This window comes from Mustelus asterias, chromosome 10, assembly GCF_964213995.1.
Source record: "Mustelus asterias chromosome 10, sMusAst1.hap1.1, whole genome shotgun sequence".
Classification (NCBI taxonomy): domain Eukaryota; kingdom Metazoa; phylum Chordata; class Chondrichthyes; order Carcharhiniformes; family Triakidae; genus Mustelus; species Mustelus asterias.
The window spans coordinates 71,948,527-71,961,174 of NC_135810.1; the positions used below are offsets into that span (position 1 = coordinate 71,948,527).

Below are 12,648 nucleotides of genomic sequence, written 5' to 3' on the forward strand. Positions count from 1 at the left end.
CTTCTCCCAGAACACAACATGATAGTTGGTTAGATCTCCTAGAAGACAGCATAGACAAGGCCAGACCTGGAGAATCAGTTCTCAGCCTCAGAGCAAAAGAGCACAGCATGGTAAAATCGCTGGAATTCTATAGATTTTAAATCTGTGAGAATTGTTGCCAAGCAGAAAAGGGAAGGTTAACTTTAGTTTAGTTTAAGTTAAGATCTTTTGGAACTGTTTTAAAGTACTGTTAATTGTGTAGAGCAGTTCTTGTGTTTAAGTGTAAACATTTAAATTTTTTAAAAAATAGATGTTAATATAAAATCATCACAATAGGTCAGAGACATCATTTCTCAATTTCAGTAAACCTCCCCATAATATACAAATTGCAAAAAATACGTTTTGGCAGCTGTTTCAAGTTTCCGTTTGGGATCTGGGCAGCTCAGCATTTACCATCAGCCATACCTCAACACTGCCCAAACCCGCCTCATCCCCAAAGAATAAAACAGGAATGCAGGTCTTGTGCTGATCTTAATAAGGATATGGCAGAGAATCAGGGACCTCTGCCATTTATGCGTGAGGATCAATGCCACAATCATCTGCCCACTTTGTCTGTGGCTCTGATAAAGGTTGAGCAGCGCTATCACAATCAGAGCCACAGACAAAGTGGGCAGATGATTGTGATAGCGCTGCTCAACCTTTATGTTATTGGATCATTACAGGCAGCTATGGGGAATATCTGTTGCAAGTCACATAAGCACCATTCTGGCACAGGTATCACCCATTTGGAATTCTGGCACTTTAACGATAAGATAAAACAGCAGCTTACTTTTATATAACACAATTAACATAAAGCATGCCAATGAGCATCACAATCACAAAAATAACTTGGATAATGAATAATTAGTGGAGTGGAGGCCTGTGACGAGTGGTGTGCCGCAGGGATCGGTGCTGGGTCCATTGTTGTTTGTCATCTACATCAATGATCTGGATGATAATGTGGTAAATTGGATCAGCAAGTTTGCTGATGATACAAAGATTGGAGGTGTAGTGGACAGTGAGGAAGGTTTTCAAAGCTTGCAGAGGGATTTGGACCAACTAGAAAAATGGGCTGAAAAATGGCAAATGGAATTTAACGCAGACAAGTGTGAGATATTGCACTTTGGAAGGACAAACCAAAGAAGAACGTACAGGGTAAATGGTAGGACTCTGAAGAGTGCAGTTGAACAGAGGGATCTGGGAATACAGGTACAGAATTCCCTAAAAGTGACATCACAGGTGGATAGAGTCGTAAAGAGTGCCTTTGGTACATTGGCCTTTATAAATCGGAGTATCGAGTATAAAAGTTGGAGTGTTATGGTAAGGTTATATAAGGCATTGGTGAGGCCGAATTTGGAGTATTGTGTACAGTTTTGGTCACCTAGTTACAGGAAGGATGTAAATAAGATTGAAAGAGTGCAGAGAAGGTTCACAAGGATGTTGCCGGGACTTGAGAAGCTGAGTTACAGAGAGAGATTGAATAGGTTGGGACTTTATTCCCTGGAGTGTAGAAGATTGAGGGGAGATTTGATAGAGGTGTATAAGATTTTGATGGGTATAGAGTGAATGCAAGCAGGCTTTTTCCGCTGAGGCTAGGGGAGAAAAAACCAGAGGGCATGGGTTAAGGGTGAAAGGAGAAAAGTTTAAAGGGAATATTAGGGGGGGCTTCTTCACGCAGAGAGTGGTGGGAGTGTGGAATGAGCTGCCGGATAAAGTGGTAAATGCGGGGTCACTTTTAACATTTAAGAAAAACTTGGACGGGTTCATGGATGAGAGGGGTGTGGAGGGATATGGTCCAAGTGCAGGTCAGTGGGACTAGGCATAAAATGGTTCGGCACAGACAAGAAGGGCCAAAAGGCCTGTTTCTGAGCTGTAATTTTCTATGGTTCTATGGTTCTAATGGCTTTGAGGAAGCTTTTGAAAGTTGTTAGAAAGAGTACAAAATGAAGGGATTCAGCACAAGTATTTCAGATTGTGGTTATGAAAATACTGGTGAAGTATTTGTTATCAAAGCTGGTGTAAAATGAGTGGGGATGGATGGGAAGAGAGAAGAGGACGTGTACGAGAACTTGGGGCTGAAGAAGGTTGTAGAGAGAGGCATAGCCATAGAAGGACTTGTAGAAGAGGACAAAACTTCAAAATCAATGTTTTACAGAACGGGAAATAAAAGGAATTTGGAGAGCAAAACTTATTGTGAGCCAATACACAACTTATGAAATTTGGAAGAAGTTTCAATTTGTAAAAGGTGGAATTTAAGAAGCTGGCAAGAAAAGCATTGGAACAATCGAGTCACAACGGCATGGAGAGTGGTTTTAATGGCAGTGAATGTTGTCACAAGGCAACATGTAGAAAGGGAAAGGAAAAGAACCCAGACCTTTGCTCATACCTGAGGCAACTGTTCGAGGGAAGGAGGAGCAACATGGATAGATTAGTATTACAGATTGAAATTTGGTTAAAAGATAAGAGTCAAAGAGTTAGGGCTAATGGGTATTGAGCGGGATCTTAAATTATTAGCATTTGGAGAGTCGGCGAGAGCCCTGTGTTGCCTCTTTTAGGAAGACCAGCCATATTAAGTGCTGATCAATCATACCACATACCAGCTCCCACCCCTCCAAACTCCCCAAGAGCTACTGACCAATCAAGGCCAACAGTTCCTCATTGATGTCAGGTCCACCTGGGGAGCAGTGTTAGCTGCCAGCAATGGACCCAGCAGAGGCCCAGCATCAGTGGGGGACCCAGGAGAGGGGGTTCAGAGAAAAGGGCAGGGAGATGGCTCTCAGAGGGTCCCTATCAATCTGGCAATGAGTGCTTGACAGTGGTGGATCCCATTGGGAGCCTACAAGCAAACATTTCAGGATATGTTTTGCAAGCTCCCTGCATGGCAACTGCCCCATCTACCATTGGTTGAATACCAGCGATGGCAGAATGAGGCCCTTTTGTGGAAAGTAATTGTCGAATGAAGGGTTTCAATTCATGGAGGGAGGTGGAAGGCGGTCCAAGAGTCCCCCCCACTCTACAATTAATTGGCACAAAAATGGGAAGGCAACAGAGTCCCAAGCTAGTACCCACTCACCCAATTAAAAGGCAAATTCACTCTCTAAACTCACCTCATTACACAAAAACTGACCCTGAAACAAAGGGAAATATAGCGGATGAGGTAACTAAAAGCTTTGACAAAGAGGTCGGCTTTTAGAAGGTGGAAACAAAGAGGTTTAAAGACAGCATTCCAAAACTTAGAGACTGGACAGCTGAACATGTGGCAAGAAATGGTGGGACAAAGGGGATTCAAAGAGGATTCACAATAAGCCAATCTCAAAACTTACGAATACAAAAATAGAAGATTTACTAAACAAGAGGAAAAGTATATAAGATTTCAGAAAAATGGGATGGATTGTGGGGATAGGTGGGAGCAGCAGTTGCAACTTAATGTAAATATGTGTGAATTAATGCACTTCCAAAGGAAAATGAAGCAATAGAAATTTACATTTAAGGAAAATTATTGACATGTGTGGATGCCCAGTGAAACCTCGAAGCTGTTACCACTTGGGGCATGTGTACATTCATGGCAGTTTGCCAATCTCCAAAAAACCATTAGTCATAATGAGAAAAATCAGCTGGTTAGGCATTTGTGAATTGAAATTGAGTACATTAGGTAGAAACACTGAGGCTTATTGTGAGGAGGTACAGATTTTTCACCTTCACCTGCTGTAGAGAAAGTCCAGTCCACTTGATGCAGATGCAGATTATTTTGCAGATTATTATGCATTTGATGCAGATCCAATACTGTTACATTGTTTTGCAATGGTGTATAAAGACAGCTTTATTTCTGAAAAGTTTTATGAAGAGCAAATGAATGTTCAGATTTTGGTTTTAGTACTTATTTGGGGAATGGAATGAAGAACACAATGCAGTTGATCTTGACTTTTTTATATCTCTCCCATATTTTACTTTCATTGACTTCAATGGGATCCGGGAGAGATGCAAAACAGGCTGCTGATTTGCTATCACCCATTTCAGAGAATCTCACAAACTCAAGATCTACTCCAATATATCCCATATTAAAATGCGACTACTGAAAAACCAAACACATGAGTCTCAATGATAAAACTTGTTTCTATTGACAGAAGGTTGCCCGGGTTTATGTAATGGCAATGGGCGATGCACGCTGGATCAGAACGGTTGGCATTGTATGTGTCAGCTAGGCTGGAGAGGCGCTGGATGTGACACCTCCATGGAAACTGCTTGTGGAGATGGGAAAGATAACGATGGAGGTAAGAGCTGTTTGTGCATTTTATATCTGAAACACTATTAATAAAAGCAGTGAGACCATAAAATGTTTTGGTGCTGTACAAATAGATCAACAGTTGTTTGTCATCATAATAACTTGTCATTGCTGAATATTCACGTGAATTCAACTATAAACATTTAATCAAATCTCTGTTGGCCAATGTGTGAACTGCCCTTCACTCTTCGGAAATTCTGCATAAGTTCCCGATTGGCTTTTTTGTTGACGTTGCAGAGTGCAGTATGATAGTGGAGTTTCTTTATTATGTGGGTTTAACTAACATTTTGTTATACATGCCAGTAGTAGTTTTATGATTTCTTTTTCACCCAAAGTGTAATGTCTGCGACTGGAAAATGTCTACATGTAACAACAGAGCTCTTGTCTTTGGATAAATCTTCAATTAGAATTTTTGATAGCTGATCAACCAGGTCTCTCATTCAGAGCTTGATATACTCCACATAGAAAGACAGGAGCTTATTGACTGTTTGTCCTCCCTATGTAGAAATTCAATGAGGATAGTTCTACACAGTATCAAAAAATGGAAGCACTGATTGGTATCAACTCTTTGAACATCTCAGTGACCAGTGCCATTTAGCCTCAATGATTAGCTTGAGCTGCTCTTCAGCCCTTATTCAGTGGAATGCTGATGCCCCCCTCCTCCATGCACCCCCACACCCCACCCCCATAAATTTTGCTGACTTCTTGCTCCTTTTCTGTTAAAATTTGTAGACTTTGGCTTCTGGCACGTTGCTTTACGCTGTCTGGTGCTCTCTCTTTCCACTTCCAGTTCCTCCATTTGTATTTTGCAATAGCAGGAAACTCCCGGAGGATTTTCTCTTTCCTATTTTGTCATGTATTCCCATCAGCATAAATGTACACTATCTGACCCATCGGAACTAGCTGTGGTAAAGATAATGGATGGTAAGGTGAAATGTTCAGCATGAAGTTAATGTTTCAATCACACAATCAGATCACTTTTTAATACTTTGCTCTTTGCCAACAAATCCAAATGCTACATTCTAGAGGTTTATTATTTGTACATCTGCGATCTGGTAGTGGAGTCTTCCTTAACATGTGCAAAATAAAGGCTTTCACAATAAAGGAGTGGACCAAAATGCAGGTACGGAGGTTTTGGTGTGTCACATTTCATTGTGAAAACAAATCCTCCATTAGTGTGTAAATTAGGTACGTGAATTTTGTTGCCTTCCAGCCCCAAGTTATTTTTGCTCTCTCGTTTTAATGAATTTGCTAAAGATATCTTGGTTCTTTCTGTACCAGATGGCTTAATAGATTGCATGGACCCTGACTGTTGCCTTCAGCCTTTATGCCACGATAATCCACTGTGCCTCGGATCACCGGATCCTCTTGATGTTATTCAGCAGACACAGATGCCAACTTCACAACAGAACCTTCGATCCTTCTACGACAGAGTCAAATTCCTCATCGGCAAGGATAGCACACATGTGATCCCGGACGAAAATCCTTTCAACAGTGGGTAAGGTCTTTCAGAATAGGCATTTTAAAAATACATTTGTAGTATAAATCTAAAATATCATAAAATCTCGGTTTGCACGCGCTTTCTGTCAACTTTTCCCATGACGAAAGCAGGTCTTTACATTTGTATCGGAAGCCTATATAAGCATTCAATTGTTCTAAGACTTTTCTGCGAGTGGAGTTGCTGCAGCATCACTGCTGGTGGGATGGTTCAATTACAACATATCAAGTTAACATTAGGCAATTCCCATTATAAATGTATATACAGGAATTCTTAATGGAAAAATAAAAGCATATTATGCAGCATTAACGTTGGGACTAAATTATATCTGCATGCCATGGTCAAAAATAGCCCTTGGCTTTTAACCCAGCAATACACAGAATCAAGTAGTTATGGATCTTATGTAAGAAAATATTTATTGTTTTATATTTTTTGTAAAACTTAAACATATTTTGCAGTTAGGTTTATTCTGGTGATAAAACTTTCAAAATAAAATCATAGAATTGTTACAATACAGAAGGAGGTCACTTGGCCCATCGTCTGTGCCTGATCTCTACAAAGCAACTCAGTTCGCCCCATTCCCTGCTCTTTCCATGTAACCCTTGCTAGGAGTGGTGGAATATGTAGGTAGTATGGAATGAGGCAGCAGCCAGAAGTAGCAAGGGTCACCATATTAAGAATGCTATGAATCGCCTGTGTTGCTTTTGGCAGCTTGTCAAGTTGCTTTATGTCTTGTTACATTCTGGGAATTTTTACACTGGATAATTTCCTCTGGTTCAACATCATAGACCTCTGCTAAGAACAAGTGCTCACTCCTATAGCACAGTGCATGCCTTTACTTGCCAACTACCTCAGTAAATGTGGTAAGCTCAGAGGTCAATTAAGGGACTTCCATTGCTCTATTCCAGGAATTACTGCATTCCCTCATGATTTCCTTCACTTGAGTAGATGGAACAATAATCATTCCACCAGAGTGTGGTTTTAAAACTACTAGTCAGATTTACTATAAACTGATAAATAGAGGAGGAGAAACAATTAACAGATTTACACTATTTATGTATTTAATTATATATTCTGAGGATATCAAATTTTTTTTAAAATCCCTCCTGTTCCTATACAACCTCAAAACATGGTGTATAATTAATTTCATGACAGTTTGCTTGCATGAAGTCTCTGGCTTGCCTTTATCTAGTAGTTTTAGATCAACTGCAGACTGGGAGAAAAACCAACCTTAGTTAGACAGAATAGTTAAAATCTTTCAAAGAAATATCAGATCATAGATAGCCACATGAACGGAGTGGGAATGGAGAGATACAAAAGAATGGTCTAGTTTGGACCAGGGAGCGGCGCAGGCTTGGAGGGCCGAAGGGCCTGTTCCTGTGCTGTATTGTTCTTTGTTCTTCTTTGTTCTTTGTTCATAGGGCATTGAAAAAAGTACTGTTATAATGACACTGGGTAATCATCCATTCATCGGAGTTTTTGTTCACATATATAGATCTTCCAATTAAAAGTTTACTTTAAAAGAACTACACTTCTTTTGACAGAACAGATTAACTTGAGACCAAACTATCCTGTCCCACTAAACAGCTGTTGTAACTACCTAATGGTCAACTGTTTACAGCAGCAATTCGGACACAATGGGCAGAATTTTCTTGAAGGAAATGGGTATCATGAGTTGGGGAAAGCTCCGAATCTCGCAAATCCATGTCTTTAAGGAGAGCCCCATCCACTATATTTTTATTCCAAAGAGGTGGGGGAGGGATGCAGTCAGGCCCACTGCCTCCAGAGAATGCCCAAGGTGGCAACGGACATGGGTGGACGGTGAGGCTGTTGGCTAGAAGGCCCACCTCCAATACTGAAATACGGACCCAGTTGTAATCATAATTCTCAAGCCCTCACCCTTCCTACATGCCCCCTCCATACCCCACACATCCCCCATGCTTCCTCATATCTCCCATGCTTGCATTCATCCTCCATGCCCACTCTTCCAATATCCACCCGTGTATAGAACCAGTGAGCCATTGGCAAGTCTGGCAAATCTTTGAACTGTTCCTGAAACTGACAAAATAAACAGAGGCTTTGAAAACGAAAAAAAACTATTTGGCTTATAACCTCTTAAAAGTGTCAATCAACCGCAACTGTTCATAAGTATCAATGTCAGAAACATTTTTCCACATGAGATCTCTTAATCTTATGTAAGTAAACACCCAAGACACATCAGGCAAAAATAACTTATTATAAGATATTAGAGATGCCCTTCAAACACAGCTATCGCTCCAATGCAAGCTGTATAAACATTGCTTGATTTGCTTAGTGGATTTGTCATTCTTGGAGCTCAGCTAAGCATTCATAATGAAATAATCTGGGGGAAAAAATGCCTTCTTCTGTTGATAGCAGTTGCTGAAAAATCTGGGCCATTGTATCAGCACTCAGCCACACAATTGTCAGTTCCATTTGAATGTCCTATCAGTGCCTACATAGATATGTCTCTGGGTCCTGATCTATTAAGTATGTAATGGGCTGGCTGTTTTCTGGAAGTGAGCCTGTTTTTCTTTATAACACCACCAGCATTGTGACAAGTATTAGCAAAGTTTTTAGGGCTATAAAACATTTTATTTTTTCCCTCATGTCCAAACAGATAGGCCAAACCATGGATGGTTTGGGGCTTTGATGAGAGAACACCAACAAGTTAGAAGCAGACCAAGCTTAAGAGGGTTGTGATAGAGACTATATGTATACACGGAGAGTGAGTGCAAAAGGATTGCCTTCAAATTCAGTGTTTATATGGAGTTTACACAATTAGAAACAAGATGATGTCATCTTTAATATGAAGCAGGATTTCAAATGTTGTTGTTGTTTCAATTTCCACACCTAGTGGTGCGCAAGGCAGACTTTAATCTGTTCCCATAACTGGTTTTTCCTGAAACAGGCCACTAGTCTGAAGAAGCTTAGAGTTTGAGGGGCACCACTCCGCATCAAGTATTGCTGACCTGGAATCTCTGCTGCTCTTACCACCTGCCATTGGCATGTGTTGGAAGGATTTTGCAGGTTAATAATAAAGAACAAAGAACAGTACAACACAGGAACAGGCCCTTCAGCCCTCCAAGCCTGAGCCAATCACGTTGTCCTATCTAGACCAACCGCTTATATCCCTCTATTCCCCGTTTGTTCATATGTCTATCAAGATAAGTCTTAAATGTCACTAACGTAACTGCCTCAACCACCTCACTTGGCAGTGCATTCCAGGCCCCCACCACCCTCTGTGTAAAAAACTTCACTTGCACATCTCCACTGAAACTTTCCCCCTTATCTTGAACTTGTGTCCTCTTGTAATTGTCATTTCTGCCCTGGGAAAAAGCTTCCAACTGTTCACCCTATCTATACCTCTCATAATTTTATAAACTTCTATCAGGTCGCCCCTCAGCCTCCATCTTTCCAGAGAGAACAATCCCAGTTTATTCAATCTCTCCTCATTGCTAATACCCCCCATACCAGACAACATCCTGGTAAACCTTTTCTGTACTCTCTCCAAAGCCTCCATGTCTTCAACCTATACTCAACCTGTGAGCCGTGTTATGAATGCACTTTGACCATCAAGTCCTGAGGTGGGACTCGAATCCGGAACTTCTGGTTCAGAGGCAGGGACGCTACCCACTGCACCACAAGACCGATTTCAAATGAGAGAAATACATTATTTTAGGATTGAACAAGATAAATTTGTTGTTAATGAGGTTTCTAGATCAGAATAACATGGAAGTTATAAATACTTTCCTTCTGTTTTTTATTTTGTTCTTTTTTAACTGCAACAGGCAGAAAGCAAGAGAGGAGTTTTTAGGGGCGAGATCTTTTTATTGGAACATAGGTCTTGAAGATATGCTGTGTGATGTTGATACCTGAACTCCTGATATTAATGTATGAATTCCTTTGCCTGTTAACAGGGGTATTACAAGTATGCTAATATCAGGTGATATAATTTCAAAGCCATGATGGAACATTCTGCTTCGTAATTGAGAAATGCAAGTTATTTCCAGTTGTAGATGGGCCAGGTTTTAAGAAAGTCTTCACTGGCACTCAAGATCATTACATTAAAAATGCCATCAATGCTTTCATTTACAGTTTTGGTGATCTATTTACTTATTTGCTCAGAGACCCAGTTTATATTCTGATGAATTGGAAGTCATTTCATGGAATGCCACTGGCACAGGAACAAGCACTTTTCAGGCAGCAGACTTAATGGCCTGGGCTTTGCAATGAGAATAGTGATGAGGCTCTCAGTGTTCATCGTTATTACAAAGTAAACCAGATAGTAACTTCCAGCACCTGCACATCCTAGTTATACACAAAAATCTGGAAGTTGCTGTCGATCTGTTCTGCTCCTTCACAAGTTTTATAACACCAATACCTTGCTGAAAGACTTAACATTAAAACACATCAAGGGTGCAAAATTTATGGGACCTACCCACTAGATACTAATTAAATGTGCAAGAAGAAGTTAGAGCTTGCTAATTCACTTGTTTGTAGATTTTTAATGGAGTAATCAGTCTTAATTGGCGAAAACGACCTCTGCCACTGAAATTTACTTTTACAAGTGTGGAATCAAGAAGCCAGAGAATGGTTGTGGAGGATTGCTTCTCTGAGTGGAGGCCTGTGACTAGTGGTGTGCCGCAGGGATCGGTGTTGGGTCCATTGTTGTTTGTCATCTATATCAATGATCTGGATGATAATGTGGTAAATTGGATCAGCAAGTTTGCTGATGATACAAAGATTGGAGGTGTAGTGGACAGTGAGGAAGGTTTTCAAAGCTTGCAGAGGGATTTGGACCAACTAGAAAAATGGGCTGAAAAATGGCAAATGGAATTTAACGCAGACAAGTGTGAGATATTGCACATTGGAAGGACAAACCAAAGTAGAACGTACAGGGTAAATGGAAGGACTCTGAAGAGTGCAGTTGAACAGAGGGATCTGGGAATACAGGTACAGAATTCCCTAAAAGTGACGTCACAGGTGGATAGAGTCGTAAAGAGTTCCTTTGGTACATTGGCCTTTATAAATCGGAGTATCGAGTATAAAAGTTGGAGTGTTATGGTAAGGTTATATAAGGCATTGGTGAGGCCGAATTTGGAGTATTGTGTACAGTTTTGGTCACCTAGTTACAGGAAGGATGTAACTAAGGTTGAAAGAGTGCAGAGAAGGTTCACAAGGATGTTGCCGGGACTTGAGAAGCTGAGTTACAGAGAGAGATTGAATAGGTTGGGACTTTATTCCCTGGAGCGTAGAAGATTGAGGGGAGATTTGATAGAGGTGTATAAGATTTTGCTGGGTATAGATAGAGTGAATGCAAGCAGGCTTTTTCGGCTGAGGCTAGGGGAGAAAAAAACCAGAGGGCATGGGTTAAGGGTGAAAGGAGAAAAGTTTAAAGGGAATATTAGGAGGGGCTTCTTCACGCAGAGAGTGGTGGGAGTGTGGAATGAGCTGCCGGATAAAGTGGTAAATGCACTTTTAACATTTAAGAAAAACTTGGACGGGTTCATGGATGAGAGGGGTGTGGAGGGATATGGTCCAAGTGCAGGTCAGTGGGACTAGGCATAAAATGGTTCGGCACAGACAAGAAGGGCCAAAAGGCCTGTTTCTGAGCTGTAATTTTCTATGGTTCTATCGTTCTATGGAATCACATTCCATCAGGTTTGAATAATTGTTGGATTTTTAAAAAATAGTTAATGATTTCTTTTTCACTTTTGCTTTTTGGTTCTTTTATCTCTATTAATCCCATCTTTTTTCAGTGTATGATTTTGCGTTGAATTCGATATTCTACTCTACATTTGTTGGATTAAATTCTGCATTCCTCATTTTTTCTCATTCTTCAAAATGATTGTTGAAGATACAAACTCTTATTTGCCCTGTTGACACTGGTACCAAATCCCATGTAGAGAGTGCCATGCTGAATTTACTCCCTCAATCCCAGAGTTGCCACATAAAAACTCACTAAAATTCTGTGGGCAGCTGGAAGTGTCATGAATGGTGAGCGCTGTTAGTTTACTGCTGTCCTCAAAATCCGAGCCATTAGGTTTCAACTGGACCAGAGCTAAAACGTGTTTATAGCCTTTTATGCTTCGTTCAAAAAAGCATAAACAATGAATGATAAGGTCATTCCAATTACCGTGAGTAATGAGGTAAGAGGTGTGAGGCATGATAAGCCACAAAACAAATTGATAATTATAACGTCATTTGAAATAAGCTGAGATACTGTTTTGATGCATGCAAAGTAAACAGAACAGTGATATATTTCAGTGAGCATCAAAGTGCCTTGGATTTATCTTAATGTCAACAGTTAGAATATTCAATGAAAAAGACAGAGCAATTAACTGGTGCTTTGCATTTTCCAGTATCTTGGGATCAATGGCATGTATTTGTTTTGTTAATTAATATCATTATTGAACTTAGGGATTCTAGCTGCAGGTCATTTCTATTAGTAATTGAAAGAGGAAATATTGTTTCCTACTTACTATTTAGGGATCATTGTCTAAAATTACTGTATGATTTCATCTATGAAATTAATTATTCACAATCTTTTAAAAAGAATTCTCCTTCCACCAATTTGGGATCTCCATACTACATGCCATCCATGGCTCAGGGGTCTGATTTAATTGTTCTCTGCTGTCGCTGAGCTGCCACAAGACAAATTTGACCCGAGGACAGGTCTCTGTCTAGTTTCTCCACCCTCACACAGAAGAAGTTCATGTTCCCCTACTTCAGTCACAACCTATTATATGGATTATAAGATCAAATTGAAACCTCCCCAGAATTAATCAGAAAACAATACAATAATGGTAACATTGCCTTTAAATATTTC

General features: G+C 40.3%; 1 protein-coding gene across 4 annotated transcripts in view; it reads left to right on the forward strand.

The window, feature by feature from the left end:
* The window catches only part of tenm4 (teneurin transmembrane protein 4), a 395,445-nt gene that overhangs the window by 297,194 nt on the left and 85,603 nt on the right, over positions 1–12,648 (forward strand). For all 4 annotated transcript variants that reach the window (XM_078222800.1, XM_078222801.1, XM_078222802.1 and 1 more), the window contains 2 exons: positions 4,143–4,289; positions 5,582–5,798. In XM_078222800.1, the coding sequence (XP_078078926.1) occupies positions 4,143–4,289; positions 5,582–5,798 (364 nt within the window). The remainder of the gene's footprint in view (positions 1–4,142; positions 4,290–5,581; positions 5,799–12,648) is intronic.